The sequence below is a fragment of the Nicotiana tomentosiformis genome, chromosome 8 (assembly GCF_000390325.3).
Source record: "Nicotiana tomentosiformis chromosome 8, ASM39032v3, whole genome shotgun sequence".
Lineage (NCBI taxonomy): Eukaryota > Viridiplantae > Streptophyta > Magnoliopsida > Solanales > Solanaceae > Nicotiana > Nicotiana tomentosiformis.
The window spans coordinates 137,130,781-137,148,875 of record NC_090819.1 but is presented as its reverse complement, the minus strand read 5'-3'; the positions used below and the strand labels follow the sequence as shown (position 1 = coordinate 137,148,875).

The 18,095-nt window shown below is 35.7% G+C and overlaps 1 protein-coding gene across 1 annotated transcript in view; it reads left to right on the top strand.

Moving 5' to 3' along the window:
- Nucleotides 1-16,124, top strand: part of LOC117272944 (1-aminocyclopropane-1-carboxylate synthase-like) — a 46,759-nt gene extending 30,635 nt beyond the window's left edge. Inside the window, exons 2-5 of the mRNA XM_009591758.4 lie at nt 12,924-13,112; nt 13,220-13,351; nt 13,693-13,853; nt 14,776-16,124. Of these exons, the coding sequence (XP_009590053.1) occupies nt 12,936-13,112; nt 13,220-13,351; nt 13,693-13,853; nt 14,776-15,763 (1,458 nt within the window). The 5' untranslated portion in view covers nt 12,924-12,935 and the 3' untranslated portion in view covers nt 15,764-16,124. The remainder of the gene's footprint in view (nt 1-12,923; nt 13,113-13,219; nt 13,352-13,692; nt 13,854-14,775) is intronic.
- Nucleotides 16,125-18,095: the final 1,971 nt, after the last annotated feature.

The following is an 18,095-nucleotide window of genomic DNA, read 5'->3' as shown; positions in this document are numbered from 1 at the left end:
TAATGGAAATAAGCCTCCTGAAGAAGTTTATCATTTCGGTACTCCGTTATGGATAAATATTACCCCCGGTAGAAATTATCTAAATCTGGTACAATAACAGCTTACAAGAATCTTACACAGCAGCTTGCAGTAGGAGCTTACAAGCACCTTACACAGCAGCTTACAAGAAGCTTGTAGTAGCAGCTAACTCAGCAGCTTTTACATCAACTTCCTTTCTTCTATAAATAGAGAAGATTTCAGTTCATTATGCACATCAGTTTGAAGTTAAATAATATATCAGTTTCTCTCAATAGTTATATTTACTTTACGCTCTTTATTTATAACAACTACTTGTTTAAAGTCGACTTTTGTGTATTTTTCAAGAACTGCTGCAAATGGTTAGGATCAACTTTAGAAACAAACTTACTAGAGACCTCAAAGTCCGTTTCCCTCCTGACCCCCCCACCCCCACCCCCCAAAAAAACATCAAATTAAGCAATTTACAAAAGGGGCGAATTGGCCCGCAAGGGTTAGCTAAGTTGGTTGTGTGAGTAGTTTTTCATGCGGGAGACCTGGGTCGATTCCCATCAACAGCCGCCTTCTCAGTCAGAACTTGTTGCGCCGGACTTTCCTGGTGCGGTTTATATCTTCTGTATAGTTTGTGAGCTATTGCACCGTAAGCAGGATACCTAGTATGCACTCGAAAGATAGAATCTGTGGATTTTCCCGGCAATTTTCCCAAAAACAAAAGGGTCGAATTGTAGTGCTTGAAAAGAAACCTTAATACTAACAAACAAAAAAAGACTTTACACAATACACTTTAAAAAAAAAATCAACATTATCATTTATCAATGACTCACTTACCTCATAGATTTAGATATCCAAATTCTGACTAACGTCTATGAATTAAATGTGTATTATTTACATCCAAAGAATTTAAATACTCTTTGAACCAAAACGCTCTCTGCCAAACACTCTTTGCCAAACACTCCATCCCCTCCCTAACGGTCAAAAACCAGACCACACACTCACAGGCAACCGGCGACCACCCCCACCAGCAGGTAAGCCCCCCTCCCCCCTCATCTCTCACGCCTCCTTCCTCTCTCTCATCTTTCTTATTTACCTCTTCCCCACTCCCATACTTACTAGAGCAACAACACAGCCGGCGACTGCTGTTTTGCCGGGCAGCAACATCGACCCTTTTCCCTCTTGCTTTTCTTCTTCATTTTTAATTCTTAGTTGCGGGTAATATGCCCCCCTCTTTCTCTGCTCCTTTCCTCTTCGTTACATTTTCTTTGTGCTTTTTTGTTACGGTTGGGACTTTACCAGTGGTAGCGGTGACAGCCCCTACCCCCTTTCTTTAGCTTCGTGGTGTTTTGTGTGTATTTCAGGTTAGGCTCGGTGGCTTTTGGCGGCGAGCGGGACGTGCGTGTGCAAACAGTAAAGAACAGTCCAGGCGACTGCCAACAAGGGGCGACGCGGGAGTTAGACGTGAACATACAAGGTGGCTGCAATACCGCTGTGTATACCAAGACAATTCCCAGGTTCTAATTGCGGGAGTTGGAACCTCCTGTTTTGCTATTTCCCTTTGTTGTGTTAGTTAAATTGCTGCCATCTTAGTTTGTATTAGTTTAATCACCATATTAGCATGTCTGTAGTTACAATATATCTTCCTCTACTCTGGTCTATTGCCTAGTGTGTGTTAGTGATTTCCTTTAGTCTGTCGTAGGTATAGTGGCTGTGGTCTGGGATGGCCGAGTGAGGTCATGTCCTCGGGGGAAACAGGGGGTGGGGCGGGAGGCCGGGGTTAGGGGGTGGGAAGGTAGGCAGGAAGGTAAGGGGAACAAGGGTGCCTATAGGTTGAGAATTGGGTCATGGAACATAGGTACACTGACGGGTAAGTCTATAGAGTTGGCAAAGATACTCCGAAAAAGGATGGTCAATGTAGCGTGTGTCCAGGAAACTAGGTGGTTAGGGTCTAGGGCGAGGGATGCAGACGGGTATAAGCTTTGGTACTCCGGAGTCCGGAAGGGTAAGAATAGAGTGGGTATCTTGGTGGATGGGGAACTTAGAGAGTTGGTGGTTGAGGTTAGACGGGTGAATGATAGATTGATGACTATTAAGTTGGTGGTTGGAGAGTGCACCCTAAACATCGTTAGCGCCTACGCCCCGCATGCGGGCCTGGATGAGGAGGTTAAACGACGATTCTGGAAGGGGTTAGATGAGATTGTGCGTCAAGTACCGCCTATTGGGAGGCTATTTATAGGAGGGGATTTCAATGGTCATATTGGGTCGACCGCAAACGGCTATGGCGAGGTGCATGGAGGCTTCAGTTTTGGGTAGAGGAACTGAGGAGGTACTTTGCTGTTGGACTTCGCTAAGGCTTTTAGGTTGGTGATTGCGAACTCTAACTTTTCGAAGAGGGATGAGCATTTGGTTACTTTCCAAAATGCTGTGGCGATGACTCAGATTGACTATATCCTCCTTAGGAGGTATGACAGAGGGTTGTGTAAGGATTGTAAGGTTATTCCGAGTGAGATACTCACGACGCAACATAGGCTCTTTGTGATAGATGTTGGTATTATGTTAAACAGAAGGAAAAGGTTCTACCGCAGACGACCGAGAATCAGGTGGGGTGCCTTGACTAAGGATAAAGCCCAGGAATTGGAGGGACGGTTGTCGGCTATGGGAGCTTGGAGGAACAGTGGTGACGCGAGCATTATGTGGTCGACGATAGCAAACTGTATAAGGGAGGTTGCGAGATAAGTGTTAGGGACCTTGACGGGCGTTACTGGCAGGCACAAAGGAGACTGGTGGTGAAATAAAGTAGTCCAATCCAAGGTAAAGTGGAAGCGAAGAAGACAACATGCCTAAAATTAGTAGGTAGCACAAGTGAGGAGGAGAGGAGGGCGTGCATGAAGTGGTATAAGGTAGCTAGGAAGGAAGCAAAGCTGGCGGTCACGGAGGCTAAAACTGCAGCCTATGGCCGTATGTACGAGGAACTGGGGGAAAAAGAAAGAGAGAAGAAGTTATTCCGGCTGGCGAAGACGAGAGAGAGGAAGGCCCGGGATTTGGACCAAGTGAGATGCATCAAGGATAACGATAGTAGACTATTGATGGAAGATGCTCAGATTAAGAGGAGATGACAAACTTACTTTCATGGACTTCTAAATGAAAAAAGGGATTGGGATATTGTGCTAGGTGAACTGGAGCATTCCGAGAGTCACCGTGACTTTGGGGACTACATGTGCATCGAGGTTAAGGAGGTCGTGGGAGTTATGCGTAAGATGAGTAGGGGTAGAGCGATCGGGCTAGACGAAATTCCAATTGAATTTTGGAAGTGTGTGGGTAGAGCAAGCTTGGAGTGGCTGACTGGACTGTTTAATATTATTTTTAGGACTAAGAGTATGCCGGAAGAGTGGAGGTGGAGTAAGATGGTTCCGTTGTATAAGAACAAAGGTGATATCCAGAGTTATAACAATTATAGGGGTATCAAATTACTGAGTCATACCATGAAAGTTTGGGAGAGGGTGGTTGAAGCGAGGGTAATGAGGACAGTGTCTATATCTGACAACCAGTTCGGGTTCATGCCGGATCGTTCTACTACGGAAGCTATACACCTTATTAGGAGGTTGGTAGAACGGTACAGGGAGAGGAAGAAGGATCTGCACATGATGTTTATTGATTTAGAGAAAGCGTACGACAAGGTTCCTAGAGAAATTCTCTGGAGATGCTTAGAGGTAAAAGGTGTGTCGGCTGCCTACATTTGGGCAATTAAGGATATGTATGATGGGGCTAAGACTCGGGTTAGGACTATAAGAGGCGACTCCGAGCAATTTCCAGTTGTTATGGGGTTACACCAAGGTTCTGCGCTCAGCCCGTTCTTATTTTCCCTGGTGATGGACGTGTTACCACACCATATTCAAGGGGAGGTGCTATGGTGTATGTTATTCGCCGATGACATAGTTCTGATTGATGAGTCGCGAACCAGTGTTAACGAGAGGTTAGAGGTCTGGAGACTGGCCCTTGAGTCTAAGAGTTTGAAGCTGAGTAGGACGAAAACGAAATACCTAGAGTGTAAGTTCAGCATTGAGCCGAGGGAAGTGGGCGTGGAAGTGAGGCTTGAATTTCAGGTCATACCAAGTAGTGGCAAATTCAAGTACCTAGGGTCGGTTGTCCATAGGAAAGGGGAGATTGACGAGGATGTCACACACCATATTGGGGTGGGGTGGATGAAGTGGAGGTTAGCATCTGGAGTCTTGTGTGATAAGAGAGTGCCACCGATACTCAAAGGTAAGTTTTACAAAGCGGTAGTTAGACCGTCCATGATGTTTGGAGTTGAGTATTGGCCTGTTAAGAACTCACATATCCAGAAGATGAAAGTAGCAGAAATGAGGATGTTGAGGTGGATGTGCGGACACACTAGGATGGATAAGATTAGGAATGAAGACATTCGGGAGAAGGTGGGCGTGGCTCCCATTGATGACAAGATACGGGAAGCGCGACTCAGATAGTTCGGACATGTACAAAGGAGAAGCCCAGATGCCCCGGTAAGGAGGTGTGAGCGGCTGGTTTTGGAGGGCACGAGAAGCGGTAGAGGACGTCCTAAGAAGTATTGGGGAGAGGTGATCAGGCAGGACATGGCGAGGCTTTAGATTTTCGAGGACATGGCTCTTGATAGGAAGTTGTGGAGGTCGAGTATTAGAGTTGTAGGTTAGGAGGTACATAGTTGAGTCTCCCTTACTTCGTACGTTTGTGAGGCTAGTCTGGTAGGGTTTTTGTCGATGTCAACTAGTGGCAAGGTTGTGTCTTACTACGCTTTTGTTTTTCATAATGTCAGGTCTATGTATTGTATATCGCGTTTGCTTTGCATCTACTTTTTCATTTTCATGATGTTATTTTTCCTATGGTTTGTATTGGTGATACTGATATTGCCTATTTTCATTTTCTTGAGCCGAGGGTCTTTCGGAAACAGTCTCTCTACTCCCTCGGGGTAGGGGTAAGGTCTACGTACACATTACCCTCTTCAGATCCCACTAGTGGAATTTCACTTTCGGACTAACGTCTATCATAATGCGGTGGCCTTTACATTACATTTCTGGCCTTAGATTTCTGCTCCAGGTCTAGCCTAACAACAGAATAGCTCTGGATAATGCTGGAAGCAGTTTTCGCAGTTGTTGTATAGGCGACGTAGAGAATTTTCCCAGATTAAATTTTTAATGTTTCCTAGCTTTGACTCGGTAAAAGTTCTCAGTCAAATTATACTTTTAGAATATTGATGATGGATGTGTAACAAACTGAAGTCAAACACATATAGTGGGTAAAGAAGACATAATACAAGTATACGAGGCACAGGAAATAAAATATGAGAGTACACGAGGCATAGAAATAATATACTAGTACCTAAACTTCTAAAGGGAAAAAAATGAAGAGAAACTGAAGTATTTGGATAAACACATTTTTTTAAAAGCATAAGGGATTGGCCCGTATTGGAACGTTTGTACAATATGGAGTGTGAACTTCATTTTGCTTTTTTACTTTTTGAATTTTCCTTTTAAACACGATGATATTAGAGGTGTACATGGATCGGTTGATTCCGTTTTTATTAAAATTAAACCAAACCAACTATATCGGGTTGGATTGGTTCGATTTTGTCGAATTTTTGGATTTTTTTGGGTTTTTATGTTACATGAATAATATGACAATCTTATTTTGTTAAATTTTTGATAAGTAAATATATGATTAATAAAGATTAAAATTGACAAACATATGATTATTAAAATATTCTTATGGGAGAATTTTCTTAGTAATACATGATAGTTATTTTTTTAAGTTGTCTGACAATAAATTTTTATTGATGTACACTTTTAAAATTAACATAATTCAATAATTAAACATAAAAATCAATATGATACCTAAATAATGATATGTTCTATTTAATTTTCTATTATCAAAATATCATGTCAAATTCGAAAAAGATATAAGAATCTAATAGATCTTGAATAGAAAAACAAGGAAGTTGACGCATTTCAATAAAATTTGATAAGAAAGACATTATTTAAAGTTAATAAAAATGGAGCACTTCATATTCTATTAAATATTACATCTCATAAGAGAATTCCAAATATTTCTAGACATTTTTTAAAGAAAATTTTATATAAAGCCTTAAAAGTATATATAAAAATTATATATTTATATGTCGGTTTGGTTTAAATTTTTTTACTCAATACCAAACCTCATCGAGTTTTTTAATCGGTTTGATTTGACTTTTCGATTTGGTGCGATTTTTCGGTTCGATTTGTACACCCCTAGTTGATACATACATAAATCATAGGCGAAGTACACAGATAGCAATCTTAGAGATGTTACTTAGGGATTAGTCTATACTTACTTTATCCTGAAAGATTTTGAACTGAAAATCTTAATTTTAAGACATTTCAGGACATGTATGTCCCGAAAAGTTGAACTGATGGAAAACTAAAATGCATGACGCACTGACTAGTTTCTAAATAATTGTTCTTTAGAGTGACTACCTGGTTTCATTCTACATAAATGTCAATAACAATTTTAAATTCACACTGGATATTAGTTATCGTTCTTCGGAAAGACAAATCCAGAATTTGTCCTTAAGATTTGTCTTCCTTCTCATTCTTAATAGCAAAAATAATCATAGTGCTTAGCATTGAATCTAATTAATTGGGAAAAAAGGGTCGTGACTAACAATCAAGCAGATCTTGAGGATTAATACACTCCCATAGTCTACTTTTAATATTGTAATAATGTTATGTCACAGCCGATGGTCATGGTGCCACGTGTGAGTTCACACGTCTTAATTATACGTTAACGATGGCAATAATCACCAAATTAGTGTATAAGTGGTCATTAGCATTTAGCTATAGTACTGGTTTAGTGGTATTGGACGTCATTCCATATGTAATCAAAACTTTATTCCTTTAATTAGAATCAGTAGTTTTGACAAAAATGTTCATACATGAGCATTGCTATTTCTGCAAGAGTAGCGTTTTTAATTGATTCATAGAGTGAATCTGTTTAATTTCACAGAAAAACGTTTTTGTCCTGAAAACATTGCTTGTATGTTTTTATAAAGATGGATTTGAGACGAAATGGTTGACTCCTTTCGGAATAAGTGGAGAACTAATGTTTGTCTCTTAATGATAAAGTAAAATGAATATAGATTTTAATAAATATTTAAATAAGCCAAGAAAAAAACCTAATCAAATACGCGAGATATAACTTAGATAAACTCATCATTTCTAAGTTAACATAAAAATAGTAACATCAATAATATTTCTGTCTCAGAAACATCAATATATATATATATGTCTATGACACATGTGACAAGAGTGAGTTGCTCTAGTGGTGAGCACCTCCACTTCCAACCAAGAGGTTGTGAGTTCGAGTCACCCAAGAGCAAGGTGAGGAGTTCTTGGAGGGAAGGATGCCGATGGTCATTTGGAAACAGTCTCTCTATCCCAGGGTAGGGGTAAGGTCTGCGTACACACTTTCCTCCCCAGACCCTACTAGTGGAATTATACTGGGTTGTTGTTGTTGTCCACATTTTCTTACTATATTTGATTTTCCTATCCGTTGAAGGAAAGGGCAACATATTTATCATAATTGAGTTTTCCTTCTTGTAAAAGAAAATTAAAAATCTCTCATATTTGGCTAGTTCCTTTTCTTGTAGGAAAAAGTTTAGACTTCTATAAATTGAGGATCTTTCTTTCTCATTCAGTAGCTTCCACAATGTAGCCATATGAGGTTTGAGAGTCGTGTTTATGGGGAGAACTTTACGGGACAAGTGTTAGTATCTCTTGTGTTTGCCTCTTCGTGAGGTTGTTCTCTCGATATTTTGTACTATCTTTTATATAGTGGATTGCTCATCTTCGCCGTGGACGTAGGTCAATTGACCGAACCACGTTAAATATTTGTGTCTCTTTTGGTACATTTCTCTTTTCTTATCTGATTTATCATCGTTCAAGGTTTTGCTTTACGAGCTTCTGCATGACACTTGATTATTTTGATCCTAATATATATAGTGGCGAAGCCAGAAAATTCAATAAGGGTATTTAAAATCTGAACACCCTTTGCTAGTGGACTATGCAAGGGGGTTCAAAGTCAATTTTTAGTCAATAACAAATAATATTTTACTTTATACGTAGTATATTTTTTCGGCGGAGGGTACATGTATATATATATCCTGTCCTTACCTTTTCTGCATGCATTTTTTCTTTTCTTAGGTTTTGCTTTAACACGTCTTAGTACTAAAGATTAAGAAACCAAGGCCAGATTCAATCAAAGAAGGGGTCATATATTAGTTTGGAAAATGCCATTCAAAGGATGTAATATGTCCCCAAAAGCATATATGCGGATAGAAAAAAAGGTTATTTGACCATTGACATCAAAAGAAAGTGTTTGAATCATGACAAATAGTACATAAATCTTTACTTTTCATTTTTATGTCTCAAATTTAGGTCACCTTATGTTTAATTTTATTTATTTATTTTAGTTAAATACTTTGACCGCTTCTTTAACAAAAAAATATATTATAAAGTAGCTCCACGGAAACTTGATGTACGTTATTGGTCGGCACATATTTGGGTTGGTTTTAGCAGACACACTCTCTCTCTATACGTGGGGTTTGTCACATTATGTCAGGTCGGCCCAACCCTACTTGCTTTAGGCCCCAAAAATTTAAGGCCCCAAAAGTACTAGTATTATTTTATATATAGTAGTATATTATTTATATAATTATCTTTTATTATTGATAAATTTATTTCTTTATTGTCATATTAATTTTTAATAACTCGATTTCTTCCTCTAATTAATATAACTAAAATAGTTTTCTGTCAATCTTATTTTTTTTTACTTAATTATATTTCTCTATTCATTAGTTGTTCACGTAACTATATCTAATAATCTAACTTATTATTTATTTTCCTAACATAAATTATACTATATCCGTCCCAATTTATATGAAAGTATTTGACTGGATATGGATTTTATGAAATAAAGGAAGACTTTTGAAATTTCTAATCTTAAATAAATCATAAAAGTTTTTGGGCTAGAAATCATCTCATTAATGGTAAAAAGAAAAATCTAAAGTTGAATTGTTACCAAATATAGAAAGGGACTTACTAAAAAAAAGGAGTCACTTATGTTTTCTGGGTTCTCTCATTTCAGTTGTGATGCAATCAACTTTAAATTTATTTAATTTTCTGTATTTATAAGACTAAGTTCTCATTTTTTTAATTCCACATCCTCACTTGTCTAATTTTTTTAAAAACGATGTTCATTAAATTATATATATATAAGGCCTCTTATTAAGATTTTGCTTTAGGCCTCCGATGAGGTTGGCCATTATGTAACAATTAAAGATTGTTTATACAAGATCAAGAAAAGCAACAAAAACATCTTTACCATCCCCGAATTGAATTGCCACAATAATTCCCAAAGGCGTTCTTCATGTGCAAAAATAATTCGGAAGTAGAAGTATTGTAGTAAATAATTATAGCTGGATTCAGGAAAGAGTACAAGATTTAGGAAGAAGATTCATTAATTAAATGAATCTAATCCTTTATATTATGACACGAACCTGAATATTATTACGTGCATGTGCGTCTTCGTAATGATCTAATACGATATAATCCGTGCAGATTTACGAGCTCCACCGTGCAATTTGTTTGTATATTAATTATGGTTTGCATCAGGTATACGCATTTCAAGAAAATGTAAAAATGGAATAAAAATCAGAGAAAAGAAATCTAACCTTCAATGAGAATATTGTTACGTTCATTTCCAATGGCAAAGATTCCAGGGCAGTACAGTATATACTTGTTAACATAATTTTAAATTTTGTAAGTCTAATCATTTCTAGAAACAATCTGCCTCTTATTTTCTAAATGTCTGTTAACAGAACGAAGCATCCTAGCTCATTGTCAGATTCTATGTTTTGCCAAGAAACAACGCTTTATATTAAAGAATTGAAGTTAGAAAAGACTTAATGTCATTAGAAAACAAATACTATCCTTTTAAAAGTTAAGAACACAAAAGAAACACACCTACGATCTCCTACTTTTTGTCTTTTAGGTCTAAAAAATGAACACATGATCCAACATGATGATTGTGATTAAACCTACAACGTAGTTTTTAAAGTTGCAACCGAACAGCCAAGTGTATTCCTTATGTTATCCATTGGTTTGACATACAAAGCTCATACTCGCCGACATTTACTTGCATTAGAAAAATAATAGCCTTCCGCAATAATTCAATACGACATTGATTAGTTAAACAATTGAGTCATAAGTTACATGCTAATTAAGTTCATTTCCATGCACATATTTCATAAGGTATAAAGTGTTGAACGAAGATGTAGTTTGTTAGCAATTAAGTACGAGAACCGATTATGACACTAACGTTCAGTATTTGTATTGGCCCGACTAATTCAAATTGACGATATGTATGACCCATTTGTGATAACTCCAATTTAATTAGGGGTTAATTTGTAATTGTATAAAAAAAACAAAAGATAATAATAAGAAAACAAAAAAAACAAAGAATTAAGGAAAAAGAGGGACAAAGCGCATTCAGAAGTAAAAAACGAAAGAAACGCAGCAGAAACATATTAAGAAACGGAAGCAGAACGCAAAAGCGGAAAAAGAAAATGCAGAAGGAGAAAAGAAAAGCAAGGGAGAAAAAGAGAGGAAAAGAGAAGAGATTTTCAGCCAAATCATCAAGGTAATGATCCTTAACTTTGTATTCAAGTTTATTACTTGATTATGAGAAGATTTTATGATAGAAACATGAAAAACTTTTCAGAAATTGCTATAGTGTAGCTCTAGGGTTGTTCAACCTAATTCATTAATTTGAAAGGGCAAACGTTATCAAAATTTGATTTTGATTAGTGTTCTGGAATCCTATCGTCGAGGAGAATCCGTTGGTGGTCATGGTACGGAAATTCTGACCTATTAACCAGAGTTGACTTTTTGGGTCAACCTCTGACTACGAGTTAGACTTGTTATAAAAATTAAAGGGATATTCGCCTTATCATTCTAAACTCGTTTTTGAGTAGTTTGAGTTGATCCGGAGACTCGAGAGTATAGTTTTGAGTTATTGGCAAGAGTGCTTGGATTGTGAATTCGAGGTAAGTGAGACTTTAAGTTTTGATGCTTGCTTTTCCATAACCCGTTTTGAAAGTATATTTTGTCTGTCTGTGTTGGGACAAGCGTGCGCTTGGCAGAATTGGTGGTCTTTGACCAGCCGCAAATATATATTATTTTGTAAAATAAAAGTTGAAATTATTTAATAAGTGATTTGTGATGTGGTGTGATGTGGCGTAGCCTCGTGCTATGGCGTTGGGGCGTTAGAAATTATTTCTTCGCTGTCGTAATATATTAGGGGAATTGTGTATGCTGTTGTGGACTTGTTGGGGTTTTTGATTAATTTCCTGCACCACCGTTTATAATAAGTCCTTAGTGTAGATTGTGCTGAGATATGTAGCGTTATTGTTGAATAATTGTTGGGACCTTATATAGTAATTATATGGTCAAAGAATTTCTGTGCATATTATTTATGTGCTCGTTTTGTGTTTGTATTTTGTAGCACTTGTTCTATAGGTACTTAGAGTGGCGGGTCGAGGATCTTACTGGGTTATATTTACTATAACTCGCTCCTTACCTATGTCTATGCAGATATTATTGGTGAAGACGGAGTTAGTAGCTGACGAGTTCGCTAGAGTTGATTCAGTTATTGAGTTGAACCGCCGCATTGTTCGTGGAGGCCGCCAAAAGAGTCTTTATTATTTATTCGTATGATATCTTTTGTAATTCTCTTAGATGCTCCATGGTCTAGTGTGGGATTTGGGCTAGAGTTTTCAATTTAATATTTCGAGAAATTAACTGTTCGCAATCAATTATCAGATTATTGAGATGCTCGTTTAATTAATTAAATGCTGCAAATTAATGGCTAAGGTATGAAAGTATTGTTCGCTTGGCGGGTGGTGTATGCTGGGTGCTAGTCACGTCTAGGGGTAGTTTGGAACGTGACACTATTAAAAGGGGAAGTGCTCTCTACTAGAATTTTTCCAGTACTAGGGTTCGGAAAAATTCTATCCATCCCACCATGACCCTTTAATAATCTAGCTGATTTAAATTCTAAGGGTTCAACATTTAAGGTTTTTAGCATTGAAACCATTATATTTTTAAAATTATGGTTTCATATCTACCATTTCTTTCAATTTTACTAATTTTTACATAATATTATAATCCACCTTGAAAGTTGTAGGTTTATATTGAACCCGTAGCTATAATGCTACATCCGCCGCCTATACTCGATCACATAAGGGTTTTCAAGAAATTTTCGAAAGTCTGCAACAAATAATGAACAAGTATTAATGTTTTGTTCATTATCTTGAAGACTTTTGTAGAAAATTTTAATGACATTGGCAAGTTTCTTAAGAGAATATATAGTGCATATTTTAAATGACATTCGAGTACACTCAGGGCGGAGTAGAAGTTCACACGGGTGAGTTCATAATTTTTGCTCAAATAATATATTTTTGTATGAAAAACTAAGTACGTATTAATGTTTCTGACCTCTTATATATTTATCCGGAGAGTTGGTGTTTGGTAAGAAGATTAGAAATTAAAGAGGGAATCTTAACAGTTCATAACTAGTGCGCTATTAGCACACACTTACGTACTAATCACCTACCGTATCTCAAGATTGTATTTTCAAAATAATTACTCTTACGCGTGCGTGTAGATCCACAATATGTAGCACTGCGAGTTACAAGTATAAATAAGGCATCACTTCCCACTTCATAGTTCATTCCAAATATTACAGGACTTTCTACAAACTAATATTCAAAGTGTCAAAACAGCTTCTTTTACCACTTCATTTTATTGATCATCTTTGATTTTCTCTACAACTTTCAGAAGATGGTGTTCATTTCAGGCAACGTCCAAAAGCAGCAGCTTCTTTCAAAAATAGCCACAAATGATGGACATGGAGAAAACTCAGCCTATTTTGATGGTTGGAAGGCTTATGAAAATGATCCTTTTCATCTCTCTAACAATCCAAATGGAGTTATTCAGATGGGTCTTGCAGAAAATCAGGTAGGAGATAAAAACAACATATTCTCTGCTCTTTTCTTGATAAAATGGCTAAAACTGAACAACTTTTAGAGTTTTTATTAATTTCTCTATTTTGATGTATTTTGCAGCTTTGCTTTGATTTAATCCAAGAATGGGTGGTGAATAACCCAAAAGCCTCTATTTGCACAACTGAAGGAGCTGAAGATTTCAAGGATATTGCCATTTTTCAAGACTATCATGGCTTGCCAGAGTTTAGACAGGTATGATATTTTATTTTTCTAAAAAAAAAAAAAACTTACAAATCCAAATTAGTAGTTGCTATTTTTTTTTGTTCATTAATTATATCGAACGTGAGTCTAGAACAACGACAAAAGATGTATCCGTCTGACCTATAAGTCACGGATTCGAGCTGCGCAAGCAGCCACTAACCCTTGCATTAGAGTAAGCTGTCTACATCACACTTAATGGGTGTTGTCCTTCCCGAACTCTGCGCGAATACGAGATGTATTGCGTACCGGCTGCTTTTTATTTTATTTTATATATATTATATTTATTCAGTGTTCTAATTACCTTATGGAATATATATGAATCTTAATTTCAGGCAGTTGCAAGGTTTATGGAGAGAGTAAGAGGAGACAAAGTCACATTTGACCCAAATCGCGTAGTAATGAGTGGAGGAGCAACAGGAGCTCATGAAATGTTGGCTTTTTGCTTGGCTGATCCTGGGGATGCATTTTTGGTTCCTACTCCATATTATCCTGGGTAAGAAATTAAAACTTTATTTCTTTTAATTATTCAAAATTTACTGGCCTGATTAATTTCAATTAATATAACATAAAACCCACTAAACAATATCACCATCGAATTAAGAAAGCCCCAAAAGAAGGAAAACTTTTTTTTTTTTTAGAATCCTTACCAACTCATAATTTACTGATATTTTCTCTAATTAAGAAATTCCTATCTAATCTTTTTTCTTCTTTCATCAACTTGGGGACTCTTATCTTTTACAAATCACTGTCATAAGTGACTTCTCTTGACCTACAAAATTTTAAACTTATTTTGGGTGCTTGGACCTAGTTGAATTATTGATGTGGGACATGAAATCAACTACTCATCAACACAAATTAAAGAAAGTAGGTCCTCTAGTATACATCTCATAACTTACTGGTCTTTAGTGACAAAGACAAAAAAAATTCACAGATCATATACCCACTTTTGGTTAATTAACTTGTGTCATTGTCAATTTATTTATCATTTTGCCCCATAGAGTCATTCATAATTCATTTTTATTAAAAACACTAGCGAATATAATAGCCTGCCTCTGATGAGATATGTTTCCTCAGTTATCTCAAAGGACAACTAGGCCATGTTACAAAGCATAAAAAATGTTGCATGTTCTTCAAGTTTACTTTTCAGCACAAGGAAACAAAGTAAAGAAAAAAACAAAGAAGATGTTTTATATTTACTAAAGAGGGTCAAAATATATAAAAATAAACCATGAAGTTGACAAGGGGTATCAAAATGTAGTAAAGAAATAATTTTACCTAGCTAAACAGTATAATTTTTCCTAGAAGGGTGTCAGTACATATGGCTCCGTCATTGATTATCAATATATTTTTACGTAATGTAGCAGATAATCTGCCTTGGTTGTGGTACTAAAGTAAAATTTTCAATTGTATTGCAGATTTGATAGAGATTTGAGGTGGAGAACTGGTGTACAACTATTTCCTATTGTTTGTGACAGTTCTAATGATTTCAAGGTTACTAGAAAAGCCTTAGAAGCTGCATATGAGAAAGCTCAAGAATCCAATATCAAAATAAAGGGTTTGCTTATAAACAATCCATCAAATCCATTAGGCACTCTTCTTGACAGGGACACACTCAAAGACATAGTAAGTTTTATTAATTCGAAAAACATCCACTTAGTTTGCGACGAAATTTATGCCGCCACTGTCTTTAATAAGCCAAATTTCATCAGCATTTCCGAAATACTAGAGGAAAACGTTGGATTATGCAACCAAGATTTGGTACATATTGTTTATAGCTTGTCAAAGGATTTGGGATTTCCAGGATTCAGGGTCGGAATTGTTTACTCGTACAACGACACAATAGTCAACATTGCTAGAAAAATGTCGAGTTTCGGGCTGGTTTCAACTCAGACACAACATTTGATTGCATCAATGTTATCAGATGAAATTTTCGTCGAAAAATTCATTGCTGAGAGTTCTGAAAGGCTGGGGAAAAGGCAGGGGATGTTCTCTAAAGGTCTAGCACAAGTTGGAATTAGTACATTGAAGAGTAACGCCGGTTTATTTTTTTGGATGGATTTAAGAAGGCTACTAAAAGAGTCAACATTTGAAGCTGAATTGGAACTGTGGAGAATTATTATTAATGAAGTGAAACTTAATGTTTCACCAGGTTGTTCTTTTCATTGTTCTGAACCGGGCTGGTTTAGAGTTTGTTTTGCGAATATGGACGATGAAACTATGAGAATTGCTTTAAGAAGGATAAGGAATTTTGTGCTTCAAACAAAGGGTATTACTAATAAAGTTGCTGCTTTCAAGAAACAATGCAGTAGGAGCAAACTTCAAATCAGCTTATCATTTCGAAGATTGGATGATTTCAATTCACCAGCTCATTCTCCAATGAATTCTCCTTTGGTCAGGACTTAAAAGAGAAAATGGCTTGTTCTTGTTGTTTGTTTAATAAGAGGAGAAGAAAGAATTCTCTGTTACAGTGATGAGTGATAGATTTTATATATACATTCAGTATTTGATTTCAAAGTTCATTCCATTTTGAGCAGTTGAAAGAAGAAAAGATAAGAAACAAGTTTCAGAGAGTGCTCTGGATTTTTGTCATCTGAATTTTTTCTATGATCCCATCAATGTGCAATGTATCAAAAAGAGATTCATTGTGGAATTTTCTGCTCTTGTTTTTTATTATTAACCTTCTTGAGGAAAAGGAGACTCAAAGTTGTAACAAGAACATCTACGTGTACTTATAGTAAATATTATTACTGGTGTTCTTGAGAAATTTTATCTTGATTTTCAATTGTATACCAAAAAGCGCGAAATATATAGTTGCAACAAAAAGTTACTCCCTCCGTTTCAGTTTAAATGGGGTAATTTGACTCGACATGGAGTTTAAGAAAAAAGAAGAAAACGTTTGAAACTTGTGATCTTAAAAGCTTAAGGGGTAAAAGTTTTGTGGGCAATGACATTTGTGTGGTTATAAAAACTTCTCATTAAGGTTAAAATGGGTAAAATAAAGAGTTTAAAGTTGAGTTATTTCCAAATTTAGAAATGTGTCATTTATTTTAGAATAGACTAAAAAGAAAAGTACCTCATCTAATTTGAAATGCAGGAAGTAGTAATTAAGCATTGTTAGCCGTTTGTTAGGGATATAGTAGATATACCCTAGATCCAATATCATATTTGATGATTTGAACATATTTTTGTGAACGTTATTTGATATAAAAATATATGGCATTTGATATTCTTTTATCATAGTTATTATTAATTGCTTTATTAATTTAATAAGGTCCTTGATTAAATGTTGAGACTTGTCATTGTGATGGAGATCATGATAATGACAGTAAAGTCTCTTACAATTTAATCTAAATTTGTTCTTGATCGTATGATTATTAATTTGAACATTAGTAATCCGGTTAGATCAATATTTATGTGATCGTCTTTTAAGGGATAAAGATTAGTTGATCTTATTAACTAAATCACATATATAGATGATGCATATAAAGATATGATCATTGAATCGACTCATTAATTGGATAATTCCTAATGATTAGAATTACAATAAGTTGTCAATATGATACTCTCTTGAAAAATGTGATGTAAGAGTTTTCTTTGACCTGAGATCATCATAATAATTGGCAAGTTATTTATTGTGCTTTGATACTAGACACCTATGGCCTTAGGGCGATAGTTGAAAGGATATTGGGTATGATTAAATGCCTGTAGAATTAATGATTGATCAATATGGAATCTGTCAACTCTTGGTAATGAATTTAAGCTTCATGTTATCATGAATTATAAACGACCAAACTAAGACCATGGCCAAAAGCAATTGAATGAAAGAAGAAAAGAATTTCTTAGGTCATTCAATGGTCGATTATGTTTGACATGAACACATAGTTGATCGCTTATTAAGATTTGATAATTGAACCATATCCTAGGGTGACCCAAAGTTATAAGGACAGAAGGAATTACTACAATATTCTTCTACGGGTTCTTGAGAGTAAATTGTATACTTCATGCTATCCGATCGTTAAGGAGTGTTGCTAGAAGCCACCCTTGATTAGTATATTGTTGTGATCAATTTACTACCGGCTTAGTATTGAACCTATTGGGTCTCACACTAACGAGTGTTCTGATCTTTGCTAAATGATTAATTACTTTACTATTTGATAATTAAATTAAAGAATTTAATTAGTCAAATAAATTTAGTTATTAGTTTAGATAAAATATTATTATATTCTTTGATAGCACAGAGGATATAATTAATATTGTGAACAAATTGAAGTTTTATATTTGGAATAGAAAATTATATCTCTTGGTTAATATATATATATATATATATGTGTGTGTGTGTGAGAGAGAGAGAGATATATAATTAATACTTATTTTATATAAAATACTAATTAAATAAAAACAGGTCGTTGGAAACTTATTATGTGAAATCCAATTGAAATTTGTATTCACGTATAAAGTCCACAAAGGACTACGGCATACACTTAAATCCCATTAGGAATGGGATATACGTTTTCCATTAGAAAACCTTTATAGTATTTAATTTGGAATTGGACTTATGGAAGGTCCATAAAGTATCTTCGGCCGTCACGTTAACGTGATTTTTTCTATCTTTTCATAAAGTTTATTTTTGAAGTAAACTTTTACCCTAAGTAAATCATTACCCCAACCAAATAGAAAGGGTTTATAGGTGTTGTTATATAAAGGGTGATGGAAAAAATTTGGTGGATTAAGTCTT